Source organism: Pelodiscus sinensis, chromosome 24 (assembly GCF_052426305.1).
Source record: "Pelodiscus sinensis isolate ZL-2025 chromosome 24, ASM5242630v1, whole genome shotgun sequence".
Lineage (NCBI taxonomy): Eukaryota > Metazoa > Chordata > Testudines > Trionychidae > Pelodiscus > Pelodiscus sinensis.
The window spans coordinates 6,057,381-6,080,605 of record NC_143075.1 but is presented as its reverse complement, the minus strand read 5'-3'; the positions used below and the strand labels follow the sequence as shown (position 1 = coordinate 6,080,605).

At 49.2% G+C, this 23,225-nt stretch overlaps 1 protein-coding gene across 5 annotated transcripts in view; it reads left to right on the top strand.

The window, feature by feature from the left end:
* LOC102454721 (tumor necrosis factor receptor superfamily member 14) overlaps nt 1-20,477 on the top strand; it is an 88,406-nt gene extending 67,929 nt beyond the window's left edge. For 3 of the 5 annotated variants that reach the window (XM_089773215.1, XM_075906679.2, XM_075906677.2), the window contains 7 exons: nt 6,407-6,512; nt 8,192-8,317; nt 9,655-9,810; nt 11,496-11,586; nt 13,551-13,735; nt 14,814-14,830; nt 17,134-20,477. In XM_089773215.1, the coding sequence (XP_089629341.1) occupies nt 6,407-6,512; nt 8,192-8,317; nt 9,655-9,810; nt 11,496-11,586; nt 13,551-13,735; nt 14,814-14,830; nt 17,134-17,238 (786 nt within the window). In that variant the 3' untranslated portion in view covers nt 17,239-20,477. Of the gene's footprint in view, nt 1-4,238; nt 5,646-6,406; nt 6,513-8,191; nt 8,318-9,654; nt 9,811-11,495; nt 11,587-13,550; nt 13,736-14,813; nt 14,831-15,660; nt 15,745-17,133 lie in introns of those variants that run through there. The other 2 variants (XM_075906678.2, XM_075906680.2) reach the window with 2 other exon arrangements.
* The last annotated feature ends 2,748 nt before the right edge of the window (nt 20,478-23,225 follow it).

Sequence of the window (23,225 nt, the reverse complement as noted above, 5' to 3'; positions counted from 1 at the left end):
TCCAATCTAAACCTCCCTTGCTGCACTTTAAGCCCATTACTCCTTGTCCTGTCCTCAGAAACCAAAAGGAACAAATTTTCTCCTTCCTCCTTGTGACACCCTTTTAGATATTTGAAAACCGCTATCATGTCCCCCCTTAATCTTCTTTTATCCAAACTAAACAAGCCCAGTTCATGAAGCCTGGCTTCATAGGTCATGTTCTCTAAACCTTTAATCATTCTTGTCGCTCTTCTCTGTACCCTTTCCAATTTCTCCACATCTTTCTTGAAATGTGGCGCCCATAACTGGACACAGTACTCCAGCTGAGGCCTAACTAGTGCAGAGTAGAGCGGCAGAATGACTTCACGAGTTTTGCTTACAACACACCTGTTGATACAACCTAGAATCATATTTGCTTTTTTTGCAACAGCATCACACTGTTGACTCATATTCAACTTGTGGTCCACTATGACCCCTAGATCCCTTTCTGCCATGCTCCTTCGTAGACAGTCGCTTCCCATCTTGTATGTATGGAACTGATTGTTCCTTCCTAAGTGGAGCACTTTGCATTTCTCTTTATTAAACCTCATCCTGTTTACCTCTGACCATTTCTCTAACTTGCTAAGATCATTTTGAATTATGTCCCTATCCTCCAAAGAAGTCGCAACCCCACCCAGTTTGGTATCCTCTGCAAACTTAATAAGCGTACTCTCTATCCCAATATCTATATCATTGATGAAGATATTGAACAGTACGGGTCCCAAAACAGACCCTTGAGGAACTCCACTTGTTATCCCTTTCCAGCAGGATTTAGAACCGTTAACAACAACTCTCTGACTACGGTTATCCAGCCAATTATGCACCCACCTTATCGTGGCCCTATCTAAGTTATATTTGCCTAGTTTATCAATAAGAATATCATGCGAGACTGTATCAAATGCCTTACTAAAGTCTAGGTATATGACATCCACCGCTTCTCCCTTATCCACAAAGCTCGTTATCTTATCAAAGAAAGCTATCAGATTAGTTTGGCATGACTTGTTCTTCACAAACCCATGCTGGATATTCCCTATCACTTTATTACCTTCCAAGTGTTTGCATGTGATTTCCTTAAATGCTCATCGGATAGTCGACACATTGGTCGAGTAGTGGTTTCCCCCTCCGCCCCCACCACCTGCTGCCTCTATCAGAAAGAGGCAGCAAGGGGAGGGGAAAAGGAGGGGGGGCTTCAAAGCCAGGGTCAGACAGGGACTCCCCACTGACCCTGGGCTCCATGCGGTGCTGCTGCTTTGAACTCCACAGGAGTATGGGGCTAGCGGAGGACTGCTTGAGTCCCCTGCTGGCCCCGTACTCCCTACAGCACTTTCGCCTTTGACGCGTCACAACAGTCCCAGGGAGGCGCCCTCATTGACTAATCGAATAGTCGATGCAATTTGCACCAACTATTCGATTAGCCCATTAATCTAAATGAAACATCCCTATTATTGGGTGAGTTCCTACACTCTTAGGCGCATCTTGAGCTATATATTCACAGAGGAATTTTACAAGTGAAGCCTTATTGGATGCCACATTTAGAGACGTTTTCCATGGAGGCAGAGGGCACCCACCACTCAGAGGGCATTTCTTGCATCCAGCCTTAGAGCCCGTCTCTTCAGTTTTCACGGCATTACTGTTGCCATTTCTGTTCAGAGGCTTCGGTTACAGCAGTGGAGCTCAAACTTTTTGGGCCATGTCCCACCCTGCTCAAGGCAAATCTTTCCGCAGACCACAAGACAACCACCCACGATGACAAAATGGGTCCAGGACAGGGCTGAGGGTGTGAGGTCTGGGCAGCAGGGAGGTACAGGAGAGGGCTGGAGAAGTGTCCAGGAAGTTGGGTGCAGGAGCAGGCTGGGGTGGGGTGGGTCTGGGCAGGAGAGAGAGTCCAGGAGTGAGATGGGTGCAGGGCCTCACCAGGAGGGGGTGCGTGGAGTCAGTGGGGTTGCAGGGTCTGGGCATGAGGTGGATGGGATGCTTCCCTTGCTCTGCAACTCCTGCTGTTCCCAAGCACCACTCCCTGCTGCTCCCATTGGCCTCAATTCCAGCCAATGGGAGCAGCAGGGAAAGCCTCCAGGCGAGTGGTTTCCCATGCTGCCATTCCTCCAGCTGCAGGAAGAGGCAGTGGCAGCACGTGGAGCCACTTCCTCCCCTCATGTTTAGGATCTAGCCTGTGAGGCTCAGGGCTCTCCCGAACGCCCCCACAGAGAGAAACTCAGCACAGGGGCTCCAACCGTGCAGATGGGTGTGTGGTTTTAGTGCCAGCATAAGATCCATGCTGCGGGGGGGAGCTCTGAGCCTGCGGCCCACCTGCACAATGGACACGGACCACTTGTGGTCTATGGGCCACACCTTGAGAACCACCGAGTTACAGAATCAGTTTGTCAAATCGTGTTAGGACCCTCCTCAGGTGCTCAGTCGCCAATTCACTGTGCGGAATTGGTCGCCAGCCATCAATTACGTGACGGCCCCGGCATCTCTGATGTGCACTGCGGTTACTTTGCGGCATGCTCTTGGCTCGTGGTTTCTTTTGGTGCTGTGATCACTGGGGTGCAGATGGACACTGTGCGCTCTGCAGTTGAGGCAACTTCTTTGGGTGTCTTCGGCAGGATGATGCTGAGTGCTGACTGAATTCCATCCCTCCTTATCAGTCACCCAACGGACAAACTTCAGCACTGACAGGGCACAAAAGTAGCTGATCTCTGCAAACTACAATCCCCCGGCTCAGGGTAACAGTCTGCGGCTTCCGTTTTGGCTGTTTCAGACCCCAAGTTTGGAGCAACATTACTCAAAACCATGTTCATTTGAAAGTGGATCATCGGGCTCATTCACCAGAAGAACATCTACAAAACACTCGGATGCCTCCGTTCCTGCTGCAGATGACTGGCAGCTTTGGTGGCATCAGCTACCAGCACTGTGCTGCACAGAACCAGGGCAGGCTTGCTGTGCCCATGCTGCATATGGAATGAAATTGCAAAACCGTAGTAGTTTTTCTAATTTTACCTGGCTACTGGTAATGAGGTGACCAGCCTTGTGTGTGAGACCGATCTGGTTAGGAAATTTTACTTGGAAATGCAGACATCTAGTAGTTATCAATGGTTCATTCGTGCAGGGAGGGCATAACAAGTGGGATCCCGCAGGGATCAGTTCTGGGTCTGGTCCTGTTCAATATCTCCATCAGTGATTGAGATAATAGCATGGAGAGTACATGTATACAGTTTGTAGACAATATTAAACTGGGAGGGGTTGTAAGCGCATTGGAGGATAGGATTAAACGTGAAAATGATCTGGACAAATTGGAGAAACTGGAGAAATAATATGAAGTAACTAGGGTGACATTCACTATGGACAATCAGGGTACATCTAGACTACAGGCTTTTGTCAACAGAGGCTTTGTTGACAGATACCATCGACAAAGCTTCTGTCAACAAAGAGCGTCTAGACTACATCCAGTTCTGTCGACAAAGCAAGCCGCTTTGTCGACATGAGAGTGTAGATGCAAAGGACAGTGGAGATGCAATAACGCCTTCTGTTGACAGAACTCTGTCGACAAAAGGCGTTATTCCTTGTAGAATGAGGTTTTCCACCGTCGACAACACTGCTGAGTTCTGTCGACGTTATGTTGACAGAGCTCGGCGGTAGTGTAGACGCAGGTATAGTTTTGTCCACAAAAGTCCACTTTTGTGGACAAAACCCTGTAGTCTAGACTTCCCTCTGTTGCAAATGTACAAAATGGGAAATGACTGCCTAGGAAGGAGAACTGCAGAAAGGAATCTAGGGGGTCTAGTGAATCACGAGCTAAATATGGGTCAACAGCATGACACTGTTGCAAAATAATGTGGGCATCCTTCTGAGATTAGCAAGAGTGTTGCAAGCAAGACACAAGAAGTAGTTCTGCTCTATTCCACGCTGCTTAGGCCTCAATTGGAGTATTGTGTCCATGTGAGGCTACATCTAGACTGCATCCCTCTGTCGACAGAGGGATGCAAATCAAGCTCATCGAAATTGTTAATGAAGCCGGGATTTAAATATCATGCGCTTCATTAGCATAAATGTGGCCGCCACTTTTTTGAAACCGAGTTTTTTTTCGAAAAAAACCTGCAGTCTAGATGCGGATCTGTCTAAAATAAACCCTTTTTCGACAGATCCTGTAAACCTCATTTTTTGAGGAAAACAGGATCTGTCGAAAAATGGTTTATTTTTGATAGATCTGCATCTAGACTGCCGTTTTTTTTTTGAACAACTCAGTTTCAAAAAACGAGGCTGCCATGTTTATGCTAATGAAGCGCAGAATATTTAAATCCCAGCTTCACTGGCAATTTCGATGTGCCTAATCTACATCTCTGTCGACAGAGAGGTGTAGTCTAGACACACCCTGACAGAGTAAACTAGGTCCTGAGGCATCCTGCTGAAGACCTTGTGATCCTGCCACACTCTGCCCTCAGGAAAAAAAAAAGGCAATAGAGAGGGTCCTCCAAGCAGGCTAGGGTGGGTGCAGGGGAAGCAGCCAACTGGGGGCCAGAAAGGCCATATAAAAGGCGCTGGAGACCAGAAAGCAGCAGTCGGTTGCTGTGTAGTGCTCAAGGAGTGAAAACTGACAAGAAGGAAGGAGCGAGTGAGTGAGCCAGCCAGTGTCTTGTGTCCTGGTGCTCCTGTGGGGAGCTTCAACATCGATTTAAAAGTCTTGGAGCTTCATCCAGCATTGTTAATGCAACCGTGGTGGTGCTGGAGCCTTGGGCATCTTTGAATTTCTAGGGCCTGGGGCAGTTGCCCCATTTGCCCCTCCCCCCATCGATGGGCCCGAGACTGTGCAATGTGGAGAGATTTCATACCATAAAATGGTGATATTTGCCCTTTTTGGTACTTACTAAACACCTTAATCGTTGCTGGAAAAAAGTCCAGGCTCATTCAAAGCCAATGCAGATCTTTGAAGACAATCTCGTAGAGTAGCTTCGACCAACAGCCGGTACACTAGGGAATGGAAATAAACATAAACGCTGAAGTCACAGTCATGTCACAGTGTGTCTGGAATGGTGGAAAAACTCAAACTGTCTCGTGGTGCCAGTGTTCCACTTGTCCTGCCAGCTGACTGCACCACATGACAGCTGCACATCATCACCCGCCCACACGTGAGCTCAGCTTTCCGATAATATCTCAGAGGGGGTGGGGAGTGCAGGGTGGACACACTGAGCTCCCAGGCATAGCACTTCTTGGAGAGTCACTGCCCAGTTACTGGCCTGTGTAGGGATTAATTGCGGAAGAACTCTGTATGTGTGAAGTATAGGGGTGGTGAGGCCGGCATTCCCCCCTCCTCCCCTTCCCTGCTACTGATGAGCCAGAAGCAAGCCTCTAGGAACATACGCCACTGTAGCAAGAACGAATTGTAGATAAGGGCAGGAAAATAACAATCCTGTTTACCCAAATGTACTGATCATGTAAACAAAGTCTAAGGACAAGCAGTACAGCTGAGCCAGACTGTAACAAGTGATGAGCAACTCCTGGAAATTTCCAAACTGCCAAAGAAAGTAGAGACACCGTATTTAAAGCAGCACCAGAGCACGACACTTTGTGCTAAATGATCTCCAGCTTCATCCGCAGCTGAAACGGGGTCCCCAGCTCTCAGAAGAGATGTAAGATGCCACTTTTCCTATCATGTTCTTTAGTTAAGGGGCGCAGCTGATAGTGGTCAGAAAATAAACTGCTTGTGTTTGGCAGATACCTGTGCAGCGTGTTTTTGTACTTTGAGAACCCAGTGTAGGACCTGAGACTTACTCTTGCCAGCAACAGCCTGGAACTGAGCCTCTCAAGTCCCACTGGAATCAACAGCAAAGCTCATGACCTCAGTGAGACCTCAGATTTGGATCTTCCAAGGTTGCAGAAAAGGCCTTTAGAGTCCAGATTCCTCTCCTCACAGTCTGATTTCCAGCCTGCTGTCCCCGCACACGGACAGGCTGCCATGGCGGGTGGAGTCCTGGCTGCAGCTGCACGCTTAGCCCCATCACTTGTGGTCTGCTACACAGAGCGGGGAGAGGGCGCAGGGTCTGTTTAAAGGGGTAGCAGGGGAACCAGGAAGGAAATGGGTGGAGGAGGCTCTATCTGGCCGCAGGGGTGGTGTTTTCCTTGTTCATATAGCTCCTAGCTACTTTCAGGGGAGAGCAGCTTGTCACATGACCCCGGGGCCCAGAAGTGATCGCGGTAACAGGCAGCATGAGAACCCTATGGCAAAGACGCGTAGGGGCCTGATCCTCACTGCGTCCAGGGCAGAGAAAAGACCTTTCCAGGAGTGTCGTCACTGCTGAATCCCTGCCTGGCACCTGGGGATTCCTAGGGATCCAGGCCCCACTTGCGTGTGATGCAAATCAGAACCTCTTTCTTCTCTTCTTCCCTAAAGATTTTCTGCATTGTCCTCATAACACAGCTACCTCACCTGGCCGCTCTGCAGTGCTTCCCAGGCGAATACGAAATAAACGGCGAGTGCTGCCCCATGTGCAGTCCTGGTAGGTGCACGTTTGCTTCTTTTCAAAATCAAGACCCTTCCCTAGAGAGACCAATTGTCTGGCCTCCTCCAGGATCCTCGTCCCTATTGCTGAGAATGGGACTGGTGGTTGAGCTGCAAACAAACAGGGCTCTTACGTCACCTGTCACCGGGACGGGGGGGGGACGGGGGGGGACGTAGAGAGGATGGTTTCTGAGGCCTGGGACACAGGAGATCCGGGAGATGTTCTGTGATACTTCCGGCAAGTCACTGTCCCGGCAGCTCCTCCCTGCCTCGCCCGGGGAGGCCTTTCAGGGCATGTCTGCACTAGGAAATTATTTCAAAATAACTAAATTTGACTTACTCACTCCTGATCATACAAAATCGAACTAGCATGTCCCCACTACAGGGAAACCTCACAATGAGTAGGAGGCAGGCTCCGTTAACGTTAATGCTCTACCTCGACTTAGAGCCCTAGGAATCACTGGGGAGTAATTAGTGCAAATGACCCTGGGGAATAGTTATTCGAAATAGCGGCACCAGAGCATCCGCACTACCGCTATTTCGAAATTAACATTATTCCCTGTGAAAAACAAGAGTAGAGATATTGAAATAATCGGCCTGTTATTTTGTAAAAACAGGCTTGGTAGTGTGGATACTCCACTTATAAATTTGACTTAAGGGGAGTTATTTTGAAATAAAGTCCTAGTGTAGACCAGGGCTCAGAGGCCAGGCCAGCGAGGAGCAGCTGCCGGCCTGCTCCCTTGGGCTACGTCTAGACTTTGGGGTATCCCGCAAAAATCCTGCCGCATCCAAGGAACGCCTTTGCTCTTCCTCTTTTTTTCATGGAAGAGCAAGCGCGCTCTTTTGTGGAGCCCTGTGTACATTGTTTCACGAGGCATAAGGGCTCTGCTGAAAGAGGAGGCTGTCTAGACTGAGCCTAATGGCAGAAAAGCCGTGGGCAGCCACCTGACTTCCGTTGTCCCCTGGCCCTTTCTAGTCGTAGGATCCCTTCTGTCACTTGCCTCATCAGTGGAGTCTCCATCCTTCTAGGTGTAGGAAGGACAATACTCAGAACTGCCTCTTTTAAAGGGCCAAGGTCCCAACTAGGCACAGTGGGGACACAAGCATCTGTCCAAGGTCCCATGTCCTGTCACAGAATCTAAGCACGACTGTGCTAAGAATACACTGGAAAGGGAGGGTGGGTGTGAGCTAATGATACTGTTCCTGTCTATTCTGTACCTGTGTCATGCAGACACAGAGGATTTCGGGGATGGCGATCTATTCCTGGGACATTTAGGGTATGTCTAGACTACATGCCTCTGCCGGCAGGGGCATGTAAATTAGACTTACCGACATAGTTAATGAAGCGGGGATTTAAATATCCACCGCTTCATTAAAATAAAAATGGCCACCGCGCTGTGCCGGCTCAGCTGATCGTCAGCACAATGCGGCAGTCAAGATGTGGATCAGTCAACGAGGAAAGCCTTTGTCGACCGAACCCTTATGCCTGCGCAGAGGCATGTAGTCTAGACATACCCTTACTGTCTATTTCTAGGGGTAGTGGGAGCAACGTATAAAATCCATACACGGAAGGTGTGTATTTGCCAAGACTAACACCCAGCTTTCGCAGTCTCTGTATTATTGCATTGGCTGCATGAGCCTGATTTACACAGGAGCGAATTGTTTTGTTTGCTTCAGGGAGCAGAGTGGTCAGACACTGCAAATCAAATGTCAGCACGACGTGCATCCCTTGTGTGCATGACACATACACGGAGCATCCCAATGGCCTAACAGAGTGCCTGAGATGTAAAGTGTGCGATAAAGGTAAGGAAGCAGCTGTTCAGGCACAGGGGGGTTGAATAGTTTTTCTGAGTTGTCTCCCCTGGCTCGTACCCACAAAAGCAGGCCGGGATAGGACACAGGACTGGAAGTCAAGGGGCCTGCGTGCTGCTCACTGCTCTTTTACTGAGTCCCTGACAACCATGGGCTAGTCACCGAAATGGGGATTTCTTGCACAGAGCCTGGGACTTAGTCACACCTCTTCCATGAAGGTCTGTGGGTCCTCCCCGGAGACTGTTCTCAGGGGGAAAGTGGGTCTAGAGTGAGCAGAAGTGGAACACACACAATAGACAATGATCATAAAATATTTCAGATTAGACTCAGAGGAGTTGCCGTGTTAGTCTGTTTCAGCAAAGACGAGTCCTGTGTCAATTTAAAGACGGGTGGATTTCTTTGGGCACAAGTTTCCTCAGCTGCATGACGTGCAAACTTCTACTTCCTACTTGATGTATCTGACAAAGTGGGCTCCAGCCCACGAAACCTTGTGCCTAAATAAATGTTAATCTTTAAGGAGCCACGGGACTCCTGGTTATATTTCAGATTTTGTCCCTTGTCCTAGATCAGCAGCAACCCCATCCTCAGGATTTGTGTTCTACTCAGGGCAGGTGGTTAGAACCTTCCCTTCTGTATCACAGATCCTGAGCAGTGGCCGAGGAACACACACCCCTCTTGGGGGCTGGAGTGACACACGAGACTGCAAACCGCCACTGCGCTCTTCAGCTCTGGGGGCCACCAAGACCAAGTCCCCATCCTGAATTAGAACAGCCTGCAGGCTTCTCTATTTCCATCAGCAGCCTCTGGCCCCATAGGGCTATCCCAGCAGATGAGGGTCAGGAGGACAGCCAGGAGGAGGGATTGTGTAGCCTGTGCAGTGACAGCTCTACCCCACCCCACAGTCCCCCTCCAGTGGACTGCTCCTCCAGGGACCCACTGGGCCAGAGGTGAGGTGCTTTGTATGTTGCTACTGGGAGCCTGATTCTCCACCGCCTTTGGCATTATTATACCTGTGCAGATGACGGCAGAGTGGGTGCAAAGCAGGATTTCAACTGCAGCTGAGCAGAGAAGTCTGAATTGGGAGCAAATTTGCCCGCACCCTTTGCAGAGATGTAAATATAACACAGGGTGCAGGGCGGCTGAGAATCAGGCTCCAGATGGATCTGTGTACATGGCAACACTTGTTAAACGGAGTCATAACAAATCCTTCTAGCTCCTGTGCCGTGTAGTAGTGGATCCGTGAGGACTGAGGGTGCACATTAGTTTTTGTATCTGCTCGATCTGTTTCCTGTATAAACGTCTTTGTGGTGCATGTTGCTTTGCCTTAGGAGCCAGGCTGACGATAAAGGAGAAATGCACGTATACGAAGAACACCGTGTGCGGCTGCGCACTGGGGGATTTCTGTGTTCATCATGGAGACGGAGAGTGTGAAATGTGCCAACTCTCCACTGTCTGCCTCCCTGGCTCTAGGGTGAAGGTACCAGGTAAGGCAATAAAACTGCTGTAATAAAACCTGTGGCCCCAGGGCGAATGTGGAGCAGGACAAAACGGTTCAAAGCCAGGCCAGGCTGAGGTGAGGCAGGTGAGCCAGGGCAGTAGCAATGGAAGAGTTGCTGGGCTGTAGATGGGCTCCCCACACTGAGGAGGTGACTGCCACGTGTAACACACCTGCACAGCCAGCCAGGCGCCAAGCAAAGACTTGTCAGGGGGTAGCCGTGTTAGTCTGAATCAAGCAGAGAGTTGTCACCCAAGTCAAGGGCCTGGGCTCTCAGCTCCCCACACTGCCCTCCTGGGTGGGTAGACACGCTCCTGGTTAGGACGTGCACCAGTGACCCGGGCATAGTTGTGTAAACATGCACCGCCGAGGTAAGTGCTGGGGTGGCTGTAAGTTGACTTGATATGTACAGTGAAAGCCTTGTTATCTGGCACTCTTGCGGAATGGGGGTTGCCGGCTAAGTGAATGTGCCGGATCACAAAGATTATTGCTCTGCCCGGCCCCCTACCACAGATCCGGCTCCCAGCAGCTTGAGGCAGGCAGAGGGGGAAGAACGTGGCTGTTGATGATGTCAGCCAACAGTACCGCTTGTCAGAAACCCCACAACAGCTGGCTGCACAGGCGGGAGTCAGGCGCAAGCACATAAATACACGGCAGTATTGTGGCTGGGGACAATTCGGTTAACAGATTTTTGCGGTGAACAGAGTGCCAGATCACAGAGCTTTCACTGTTCACAGATCAGCTAGTCCAGTTCCCCAGACCCACGTGCCCTCCTTCAGAAAACCTCACAAAGCCGCACTTTGTGAAATGCACTGAAAAGCAGGAGCTGCCGTGTCTTGTTCAGGAATCGCTTTGTCCAGGCCTGAGATCTGGGGATGGAAGAAGGCAGCTCGCTAAGAGAACCCAGCCTTGCATCACGCTAGATCAGGAAGGGAAGAATTGTAGAGTCAGTTGATTAGGAGTGGAATGTGGGTAAGTGGAGTGTAATTCTCCAGACAGGAGTGTGGTAAGATGTGCCTGGGCTTTCCGAGGCACAGGGACACCAGACTGGCTACCTGCTTCCATGACCCATCACCAGAGGGTTTTACAGCTACTGGGTGGTAACATCACTTGCTGACAATTCTGGGGTGTAATCCTGGCCCCTCTGAAGAGAATGGGTTGGGCCAATGCCCCAGGATTTCACCATGTCTCTGAGTGAGCACCAGCTCAGCTGTGAGCACTGACCCTAGCCCAGCATAAGTCGGTAGCACAGCAGGAAAAGCGTTACATGATTTCAATCTCCAGCTGCCGTATCGTCACTTGGTGTCCTTTGGGCATGTGACCCTGCACTGCTGTGTCTCCTGCAGCTTTGTGCTATTACACAACTCGGCACCGTTACTTGGTTTCACTGTTCCTTTGGGAGTTTGGCCCTTGTCATGGCCCAGGTATGTGGTGCAGCAGGAGGTGCCTTTTTCTCCACATGTCCGTGCTCGATGGAGTGCTGACATGTTCAAGTGCCAAGTAGGAATAAAATCTCAGTGCTTAAAGTGCTACTTCCCGGACTGACCCCCGGACTGGGGGTGCAACATGGTGGGGGTGCTAGTGGGGAGAAGGGGCTGGGGAGCTTCCTGAAATCAAAGCTCCCTTAGGCCACGCGTTCGGGAGAGAATCCAGTTTTGTCGTCTTCTTTCATAGGCACCGAGTTCAGTGACAACCAGTGTGAGGTTTGCCCCGATGGAACCTTCTCAGCATCCAATATGTCCCAGGCCTGCCAGCCATGGACCAAGTAGGTGACCGACTTCATGTGGCCTTTTCCCGGAACTGACTTTACACTCTGTGCTCTCCCCTTACAGCCAGGGTGATTGCTTTGTACCTCAGTTCTGGGGCTATGTCACGGGGTGGGGAGCCCGTCCCCCCGGGAGACCAGGCAGGGTGCCTCATGCCATTATTTAGCTCTGGCTATAGCCTCTGTCGGCGGGGTGTTACGGCACAGCGTTCTAGTCTGTAGTAACCCCCCCGTCAACAGGGCTCTAAGGCCCAGCAGCCTAGTTTATAGCACCCCAGGCAGCGGAGCAGTAAGGCCCAGCGGCCAAGTCTATGGTATCCCAGTCCGTTGGGCAATAAGGCCCCATGGCCGAGTCTCTAGCACAATAGGTTCACCGCCCTCTGAGGATCAAGGGAGGCAGGGGTAGAGGGACCCAGGCCCTCCCTCTCCACTGGGCCCCTGCCCAGGGCCCTGTCAGTGGTAGGTGTTTCCCACAATTGGCTCCGCAGGGAATCTGCCTAAAACACACCAGGCTCACTGGGAGGCCTCCAACTCCTTAACCGGGGCTACTTCATGCCCTGGCCACCATCCAGCATATTCCCCAGCTATGGCCCCTGGGTTAGTTTCCCTCCTGGTCAGCTGCTTGCCACGGTAGCTGCTGCGGCAACGGTTGCTCCTGTGTTCGAGCTCCTTCCCCTGCTGTAGTCAGCCCAGACTGAACTGCCCCTCTGACATTTATACTAGGCCTGCAGTTGGAGCGTGCCCAGCGGGGCTGTGGGGAGGGGCCATCTCAGCACAGCAGGCCTCGTTAACCCCTCCCAGGCCAGTGTGGGTTTGGTACATCCCGGTACAGGCTACATCAGGCCTGCTTAGATTTACCCTGAAATTCAGCAACTGGGAAACAGCCCTGAAGCAGTGAAGGCGTGAGCTGTGCTTTGGGAAACGCTTTCTCCAGGAATCCCTTTCAATACCCAGCACACTCCGTTAGATCTGGGTTGGCTTCAGGCCTGTTTGGAAATGTGACTTTGGATGGGTTCCAACGGCAGCCCCCTATGCCATGTCCTCACTGCACAGGGCGCAGTGGTTGGTGAGACACTCTGTGGGACCAACCCTCATACCAGATTGGGCTGGGCCCCCCTGGCAGTGGGGCATCCCCGGTCCATGGCCAGAGAGCCCTGTGGCCACGGGAGGGGGCAGATCACAGGTTCCAAATACACGTGGCGCATTGTAGAATGAAGAGCTGACATTCAGCTTCTTCAATTATCCACCCCGGCCCAACGACCTTCTGCCTCCTTGCCAGGGGCTGCTGGTGCCCGTGCAGCCACTCACACAGGCTAGGTCAGTTCTGAGGCCTACTAGTAGGCCACTAATGGGGTTCTAAGCTGCCCTGGCCATGCCCCCTCCCTCAGCCAATCCATCTCCAGCCACGGCCAGCCCCCAAACCATGGCCCAGCTGTGCCAGGTGAGGCCCATCCCACCGCACAGTCCATTTGCCCGCCGAGCCATGCAAAGGGGGTGTTGAGCAATGGAGAATCTAGCCCTTTGGCTCAGTCAGGGTTCGCTCACAATGGACGGTTGTCCGAGGAGCACCCAAGTCAGCGAGGGAGCCCCACTCTGTGCCGCTTGGGTACAGCAGGGACACTGGCGCTAAACACAGAGCCTTGCGCTGAGGTGTGGGCAGGAAAAGTGTCCGAGAGCAGTTCTGTGTCTGTATTGTGTGTACGTTCCCTGATAACCCTAATCCTATGCCCTGTTAACAAGCTGGGCCCTGAATTCTTTAATGTCCCGGCTTCTTCTGCTCCTGAAGCCTTGAAATGTGTGGGAGTTTGGCCTGGCTAGACTGCAGGCTCGGGCCCAGAATCCAGGTGGGGTCTTCTCACATTGGATCTGACTATATTAAGGTGTTCAGCTGATGGACCGACGGGTGAACCCAGACGGCTGTGGACACACTGACGTGTACAGTAACATGTCGCCCTTCATCCTAGGTGCGAAGAGCAAAGGATGACAGAAGCGAAGGCCGGGACACGTATTTCTGATGCCGTTTGTGAGCAAAGCAGCCTGTCCGGCGCTGTGATAGCTGTGATAATTATCCTTCTAGTCTTACTTGTGGCTTCAGGGGCCGGAGGCTACTTTTTATGGCCGAAAGTGAAGAGGAAATATAATGTAACATGTAAGTCAGAAAAGCGAGGGGCCTGTGAAAATCGTAAATGGGTGTATGGCGGGGGGAGGGGCGAGGTGTCAGACTGACAGAGTCTGCATTTGGCACAATGGTCTTTGTTTCACCCTGGCACATGCCAGCCTGTTACCTGACAGCCTCTTGTCACTGAGGATGCCCAGGAGGGTCCAGATCTCCCTTCTGGGAAGAGTTGCCAGTAGGAGCCACTAACCCTCAATGGGGCCTATTTTATAGGGTGACCTGGCTGATCCCAGGCGAGGATGCTGTGCTTTAGCACCAGCTACTGTGGCCATGGACCCTGTCTATCTGGGGAAGATCCTCTCTCTTCCCAGCTTGTGCCTTACACTGGCCCTTGCCCCAGGCCAGCTTCTGCAGTGGCTAAAAGTACCAGCTGTTCACATCCTCCCAGCAGCCTGGACCAGTTCTCCCCTTCCCCTGATCTGCCCCATTGCCTGGGGGATCTGCTCCCAAAGTTCCCTGTTCCATTTGCCGGGGGAGCAGTGATGTTCATGGAGCAGGAGTTTGCGTCCTGTTCAGAACCTGTTCCTGCTTCAGAGCTAAGTGCCTCCGCTAGGCCCTGGCCTTTGTCTCCCAGGAGAAGGGCACCGTGCTCAGGTCTAGGCGGGAATGTTCTTTGCTGCGCATAGCTGGGACTGGGACCCAGGGCTCCTGGATTGTGTCCTCAGCCCTGCCACGGCCAGAGTGTGAATTTTGGCCAGTCACTCAGTTCCGCTGCGGTGTCTGCAAATCGTTTTGCGTTTCCTAGAGGTGAGGCGCTATGTAAATGCAAAGGATTGTTAGAGCCCCAAATCCCATTGGATTAGCAACGTCACCAGCCCCCTTCCTCTCCCTGCGGGGTTTCCTCAAGTTGCTGCTAAGTGCAGCGCAGCGAGCGGTTACAGTGCGGGGGGACCCCGTTCTGTGCAGGCGCACACATGGCCACCCCTGAGTCGGAGAGAGCAGCTGGGCCTGCGTCTAAGGGCAGGACATGGCACTGGGACGGTGAACTGATACATTTATGTATTAAAGTGCACCGGAGTTTTCTGACGAGCTGGTTTCTTTTTCTTTGCAGGTAAACAGGGGACAGAGGTGAGTTGTCTGTTCTTTTATTTACTGGGACAAAGCAAGAGGAGCAGGGGCCTGCTTAATGGGGTGGGGGGTGGGGAGTGTGTATGTGTTATAAATTGAGACCTGGGTTCTAAATCACTTCATCACTATGATCCCGATCCTCTTTGATCTGAAAAATATTTTGACTCCTGGTGTCCGTGGGAGCCCGGAGCCTAAATCATAGAACCATAGAGCTGGAAGAGACTTCAGAAGGTCATCAAGTCCAGCCCCCTGCTCTAGGCAGGACCAATCCCAACTAAATCAACCCGGCCAGGGCTTTGTCAAGCCGAGACTTAAAAATCTCTAGGGATGGAGACTCCACTACTTCCCTATTTCGGTCTCTGAGTGGATCTGGGCCAATGCACCTTACTTTCTTCATCTGTGAAATGGGACAGTGCTTACCTTGGGACATTCCCGAAGACGTGACTCAGAAGGAACGAGCCCCTTCCCCCACCTCTCCTGCACTGACACATGCACATTCTGTGGCTGTGCAAGGCCCTGAAAATGGCAGAACCAATGACCTGGGCTGTGCATAGACCCTGATTGCTCCAGGCTGTTTGTAAAGTGCTGTGTGATTCCTGAGTGGAAGGTATCATAGAAATGCAAAGTTCAGCATTTAGCCTGCCCCAGGGTAAAGGACCCCACTAAGTGGACAGCCATAATCCAAACAATGTAATAAACCTTAGCAAGGAATGGCTTGACTGCGTCTTAATTCCAGTTTTATTGAGAGCACAATTGAAAGCAAAATAATCTTTAAAATCTGTAAATTAAAATGGATTTTTTCCTTTTCTTTTGGCCCTTTAATCTCTCAGGCATGCAACCCGGAGCCTGTTTCCCAAACTGCTATTTCCCTGTTACCGGGAAGCTAATATCTCTTACTGGACCAGCTTCTGTGGGTAAGAAACTCGGTTTTGATCCTCACAGAGCTTGTCTACAGGTCTGGAAAAGGGAACTGGAGCATCATAGCTAAATACAAGCTGGGGCAGATTTTGGTGTCTCTCATCCACAACCATGTGGGCGATACCTGACAGTCCTGGCACTCTGGAATGGACTTGCACTAGAAAATGATCAAAGACCAAAACACCCTGTGACCCACATGAGTGACCGCTGGTCACAAAGCAGTCACTCCGTCCCTGGCTTTTCATTCCTCGCCCTCAAACGACATCGGACGAACCTGGAGCTTAGGCAAGGGCTGCACTACAAACTTACACCCATACAGTCACCTCGCTGAGGAGGGAAAAATCCCCCCCGCCTCCTCCGCAGATTGATGTAGTTCTACCGACCAAACCCGTGTGCAGACAGCGCTATGGCGACGGGAGAGCTGCTCCCATTGATGCAGCACCTGGCTCTCTCGGGGTGATTAATGACCCGACAGGAGCTCTTCTGGAGGGGTTGTAGGGTCTTCACTAGAGCGCTACAGCAGCTCAACCCACCAGTGCAGTCTTGCCCATAATGCATCACTCTGCTAGAGAGTAAAAACCATGGAGACAGCAGGGACACTGGTTACACTGGTCATCACTACGATGTGTAACTGACTAACCCTGCATTGTCCTGTGGCTCACAAAGGGTGGTCATTGCCCACTTTGTTTAAATGGTTTCTTGCAACACCTGTTAACCTCCTACGCTGAACAATCTGGCCCACCTTGTATTTCTGTTACACGCGGGTTACTTTTCCCAGTTCTGAAAGGGAGCTCTGGGAAGTTCAAAAGCTTGTCTCTTCCATCCCCAGTAGTTGGCTCAAGAAAAAATATGACCTTTCTTCCCTTGTCTGCCTTTCAGCGTATTTGGTTTGGAAACGGGCATCTCTAGCCCAGCGGCTGTTTTATATCAGGTACTTTAAGATGACCTGAAAGCCAGTTACAAAGTCTAAGATCTGTTCTGCAAGTATTGGATAGGAAAAAATTATGCCTGAGAGCAACATTCCCTCCTCTCTGTTCAATCCATGTGCGGAATTAATTTTGATGTGCATGGAGGCATGTGCCAATGTGCACCACAAGTAGAAAGAAAACCTAGCCATGGGTGCTCTGTTAATCAGCTGGGCAGCATTTCACTCTCATCTGAGTGACTTCACAAGTGGGACACTTACAGGGAACACTGTCTGACAGTGTAACTTACACTTTTGTCCTAAGTGGGGAACTACATTAAAAAGTATAATCCATTGTAATGAATTGAACAACATACTGTAGGACAGAACTCCAGCAGGTGATAGGTAAATGTACCAGCTGTTTCATTGACAATAACTGAAAGTTCATAATGTCTTTGTTTTACTTTGTCATGTTTTAAAGGACGAGCAAAAACAGGCTGAGCCTTTGAAAGACAATAGAGCTGGTACACTTCCTGTTCAGGAAACTGTTACAGAAAATGCAAAATCCTCTCCCGGAAGCATCTGAACAAGCAAAGACAAGAGCCGACGCACTGTTCCAAGTGGGGGAAGAGAGCAAGCAAAGCCATTCGTCAGCCCTGCCAGTGGAAGAGGGGGACCAGAGAGAGGAGTCCTGACTAGAGAGCTACGGGAATTGGGCACCAGCTCTGGTCTCTTCTGCAGCATCAGGGCTACTCTAGAAACCTGAGTGATCAATGACAGAGAATTGCCCCGAGTGTAATGGCTGGAGGCCTCTGAAAATCCCTCTTCACTGGATTCTAGTGAACCTCATCGTCACCTTAGTCTCCATGGCTACCTCCTGTTACTCTGATGCCTTTCTCACACAGACACTGCTGTGGGTAATGTCTGCAGACTGTGGGCTCGTGGATATTTCTGTTTAGTTACTGGATGCAGAGCTGGCCCAAGCTACAGGCTGACCGGGCTACTGCCCAGGACACTGCAGTGTAGGGGACTCCGCGCGGGGGCTGCTGGACCGGATGGGCGCGGGGCTGTGCATGCGCCGGTTCCCCAGGGGTAGGACTGCTCATGGGCCTGGCACCTGGGGTGGGGCCGCCACACTCCTGGGGCCCGGGGCGCATGAATGGCTCAGGTCAGCCCTGACTTGATGATATAGTAAATTGCGGGTCTGTAACATGGATTCAGCAGGCCTCTATTGAGGCCTGTAACATGAAAACAGCCGGTTACCTGGTGAGCAAGACTTTGGTTCAGTAACACGGCAGCCACGAAAGAGGCCCTATTGATAATTGTGTGATTGTGTAAGTTAGATCGAACATGGAAGGATATAGGGAGGCACCGGGTACAGACTGTAAGCCTAAGGGGAGTAGTGGAACATCTTAATAAGACATGTCTTGGTATAAAGAATCCCCAAATACTAATGTACATAACGACCTAGGATCAGGACTGGGCTGAAATTGACAGCATGAAGGATAGTAAGTAAGCCCCCCTTCCGTAAGGTGAGGGGTGGTAACTAGGCAACAGAGGGTGGCAACCTTGTGCATGAAGAAGTGATGTAAGAAGTTTGTACATATCTATAAAAGGCCACCACAAACAGCGAACACTGACCGACCTTGGGCCAGAGGGATGCACTAGGCATCTGAAACGACAGGTGTCATTGCCGACACTTACAGAATGCACAGTGGCTGAACGCTGGCTAGCCGCTGTTAATATGTTATTTGGCAATAGGCCTGCTATGTGTTGGTACATTGTCAACATGCCAAATGCACAGTGGTTTAGGTTTGAGAATTTCTGCTAACAACTGTTAATGCATCGCATTTGATAATAAATCTGCTCCATGATTTTACCCTTGCCAGCATCTGTCGTTTCCGAGGGCTCTCAGAGATCTCCTGTGTTGACCCAAGTGCACGGGGTCTAACACTCTAGATAAAGGGTGTGCTGACATTGACGCACGCAGCCGAAAGTTTATCATCACCGATAGAGTAGAGGTTCGGTCAGGAGTGCACTGGGACAACCCTGAGAACCCTGACCAGATGACACTGAGACACGGACAGTATGACAGATGAAACCATCTATTCATTAAAATGTTTGAAAGTTTCTTCTCAGGCATCATGCTGGCTCTCCAGACACAAAAACTTCCTGGTATCCAGGAATTTCTCCTGGACCCTTTGCTCTTTGGTCCATATTGAACCAGGAGAACACAAAACACATCATCAAAATGATATAATACACAGCATTAGTTTTATAACTAGACAGTAGACTATAGAATCAAGTGTTGTAGCGCAGTAAATATTAGCTGTTAATATCTCACCCTACATTAACCCTTTACTTTTAATGTCCCTTGTTTATCAGATTGGCTTTGAACCTTCTTAGTGGCTAATATAAAATCCCAGGTGAGAAGAAGGGTTGGAAATAAAGCAAAACCTTTGCGTAGTAGGGATTGGAGGGTGAATGCACCATCTTGCTGCCCTTGACAAAGCAGCAGTCAGATGGCTGGATAATAAGAACATAAGAATGGCCATAATGGGTCAGACTAAAGGTCCATCCAGCCCAGTATCCTGTCTGCCGAGAGTGGCCAATGCCAGGTGTCCCAGAGGGAGCGAATCGAACAGGCAATCTCTCTCATGCCATCCATCTCCACCCTCTGACAAACAGAGGCTAGGGACACCATTCCTTACCCATGCTGCCTAATAGCCGTTTATGGACTTAACCTCCATGAATTTATCTAGTTCTCTTTTAAACCCTGTTATAGTCCTAGCCTCCTCAGGCAAGGAGTTCCACAGATTGACCACAGGCTGACTGTGCAGTGCGTGAAGACAATTTTCCTTTTATTTGTTTTAAACCTGCTGCCCATTAGTTTCATTTGGTGGACCCTAGTTCTTATATTATGGGAACAAGTAAATAACTTTTCCTTATTCACTTTCTCCACACCACTCATGATTTTATAGACCTCTATCATATCCCCCCTTAGTCTCCTCCTTTCCAAGCTGAAAAGTCCCAGTCTCTTGAATCTCTCCTCATATGGGATCCGTTCCAAACCCCTAATCATTTTAGTTGCCCTTCTCTGAACCTTTTCTAGTGCCAGTATATCTTTTCTGAAATGAGACGATAAATGTATCGACTTGTGATGCATCTGACAGAAGAAGATAATGGAGTCACATTTCCTGCCTAGCACCTTTTTTGTCAGCTTTTTAAGCCATGCAGTGATTGGATGAGAGACATTACAAGCAGAAGGAGTGGTTTGGTTAAGAGCTATGACACAGTGTAAGCGCCTCAGGGGAGAGAAATGAGGTAAGTATCACTGCTGTTCACTGACCTTTTGAGCGGCAATTTCACTCACTGAATCCTAGACTGGAAGGGGCCTTGAGAGTCATCTAGTCCAATCTCCTGCCCTAAATATTATCTAGAGCATCCCTGACAGATGTTTGTCTAATCTGCTCTTAAAAATCTCCAGTGAAGGAGATTCCACAATCTCCCTGGGCAATTTATTCCAGTGTGTACCCACCTTATACCAAACCTAAACAGCCCTTGATGCAATTTAACTCCATTGCTTCTTGTTCTATCATTGGAGGTTAAGAAGAATAATTTTTCCTCACTTCTTGTAAAAAACTTTTATGTACTGAAACTGTTGTCATGTCCCCTCTGGGTCTTCTCTTCCCCAGACCAAACAAAAATCTGTCAAATCATGTTTTTCTAGACCTTTAATCATTATTGTTGCTCTTCTCTGTACTTTCTCCAGCTTGTCCACATCTTTCCTGAAATGTGGTGGCAAAAACTGAACTCAGTACTCCAGCTGAAGTCTAATGTCATGCTTCTAATGTATTTGAAGAATGTTTTCTTGTTACCATTGATGTCTCTAGCTACTTTTGTCTCACTGTGTGCTTTGGCTTTTCTAATTTTATCCCTAAAGACTTGTGTTATTTCTTTGTATTCATCCTCTCTAATGTGACTTAGTTTCCACTTTTTGTAGTACTCTTTTCAGTGTCAGATGGTTGATGATCTCTGTTAAACCAGGGTGGCCACGAAGGGGTGTTCCATATTCTGTATGGGTATGTCTACACTAGCCCCCTAGTTCAAACTAGGGAGGCTAATGAGGGCGACCGAAGTTGCTAATGAAGCGCGGGATTTAAATATCCCGCGCTTGATTAGCATAATCCCGACCGGTCATCATTTTTGGAAACTGACTAGCCCGAAGTAACTGCCCGCATCTACACGCGGCAGAGAAGCGGGATTATGATATAAACCCCTTAGTTTGAATTAACTGTTAAACAACATTCCATGAGGAGTAACAGTTAATTCGAACTAAGGGGTTTATCTCGGAATCCCGCTTCTCTGCCACATGTAGACGCGGGCAGTTACTTCGGGCTAGTCAGTTTCCAAAATGGCGTCCGTCCGTGATTATGCTAATCAAGCACGGGATATTTAAATCCTGTGCTTCATTAGCAACTTCAGTCACCCTCATTAGCCTCCCTAGTTTGAATTAGGGGGCTAGTTTAGACGTTCCCTCAGGAAATAGGCTTATGAATATAGCTAACTGAAACATGCTTTGTGCGATATACTGTACTTCATTTGCTATATCATGGAATGGTTATGAAATCATGAATATAATTATCCTATTTGTATGCATGGATCATTTCTAGATCTGAAGTCAGGAATAGTGACTAATCAAATCTACTGTATGTTCATGTTTGGAAAAGCCTAGTTAACCAAAATGCAGTATTTTATTGTTGGTCTAAGAATATAAGTATAATGATGGCAATAAGTCCTGTATAAGGATTAATTTTGTAAATTCTGTTTGCTTCTGTTTCATCCTGCCAGATAGGGGCTGTGTCCAGACTCAGGGGTTTTTTCGAAAAAAGTAGCCTTTTTTCAAAAAAACTTCACCTGCGTCTAGACTGCAGCTGCGTTCTTTCGAAATTAAATCGAAAGAATGCGGCTTTTCTTTCGATGGTGGTAAACCTAATTCCACGAGGAAGAAGGCCTTCTTTCGAAAGTGCTCTTTCGAAAGAAGGCGTTCTTGAAAGCAAACAGGCTTTTTAGAAAGAGAGCATCCAGACTCACTGGGTGCTTTCTTTCGAAAAAGCGGCTTACTTTTTCGAAATTCCGCGTGCAGTCTAGACGCTCTCTTTTGAAAGAGGCTTGCAGTCTAGACATAGCCAGGGTGATTAGACGACGTTTACTATAAGATCTTGCTTCTTGTTATCATTACAAATTAAGTTGTGCCTCTATGATGCAATGCAGATTAAGTTGTATAAGATCTTTTAATTATTTTTTTTAGTAATTATATAATCCTTTCTAAAATTATTTAACAAGAAATTCCCTGTAAATTGTTTGGTCAGGATGCGAGCTTAGTTAAGGATAATTGTGAAAGCCACCACAAATGCCCAGAAGAAGTGAGAACCTTGAAGACAACCAGGAAGAAGGCAGACATCCCCAAGAGTAAGACAACAATCTGATAACAATGGGAAGCCTAACAATAACCATCAATGGATAGCTGTGGAATACTCTGACTTGAGCCATGACAGACTGGTCACTATAAGATCATCCATAGCACCCATGTGTGTGTGATGCATTTAGTGCTTTTCATGTTGTATTTTCAATAAACACAGCGTATTACCTTTCCTCCTTTGTAAGCATGACATTTTGGGTGGAGACGTGAAAAAGGAACGGTATGCACTGTGGCTATTGGTAAAAGTTGCTAAAAGTGGTTGTGATAATATGTAACTATGTATAAATTAGTTGATTATGCAGGTATGCACACCCCCAGTTATAGAACTACCAGGAAAGAGAGAGAAGAATTAGGTTTCTTTGCTCCCACTTTGGTAGACATGGGTGGGAGGGTTGGGGGGGGGGGGGGAGTACATTTGTCCAAGGTGTACACACTCTCGGTTGTAGCAGGACTGAGCAAGGGAGAAAGATTCAGCATCCCTCTCTCCAACCAGGCGGCTCGGGGAATGACGGTGAGGATACCTTTGGCCGTAGCAGGACCGCACTCAAAGGAGGAAGGGACTCGGCCCCTGTTAGAAGGATGTTGGGTTTGTGACGATTATTAGAATAACTTGTAGGGTGAGATATTACATGTAGTGTAGTAAGCCTAGTTCATGTGCTTTATTTTGCTTAGTACCCTACTTTGTTCTGTCTGCTGTATCTTACAATCCCTGAAATCCCCAACTTTTTATACTTAATAAAAATCACTGTTTTATGAATAATTCCAGTGTAAATAATTGATACCTGTGACCTTTTCTTTCCGAATCTGACAAGTCATCGTTCTCCGCTAGCAGGCCCATCAGGAGGTGCGCAGCAATGTGGAGTGTCTCCCGCACAGCTCACAACACGGGCCAGAAGGCTAGGATCCAGGTCTTCTTGCCACGCATGCTCAAGTTGGCGAGAAAGTGAGCCAGGAGGCCAGGGCCATCTGGGAAGAAAGGGGGGACTAATGGGATGGTTTTCACGTTCACAACATGCCTAGGGCTACGTGGCACCTGCTCACAGGGCTCAGCAAGTGAAGGTGACACAAGGCACTGGGATGCATGCACAGGC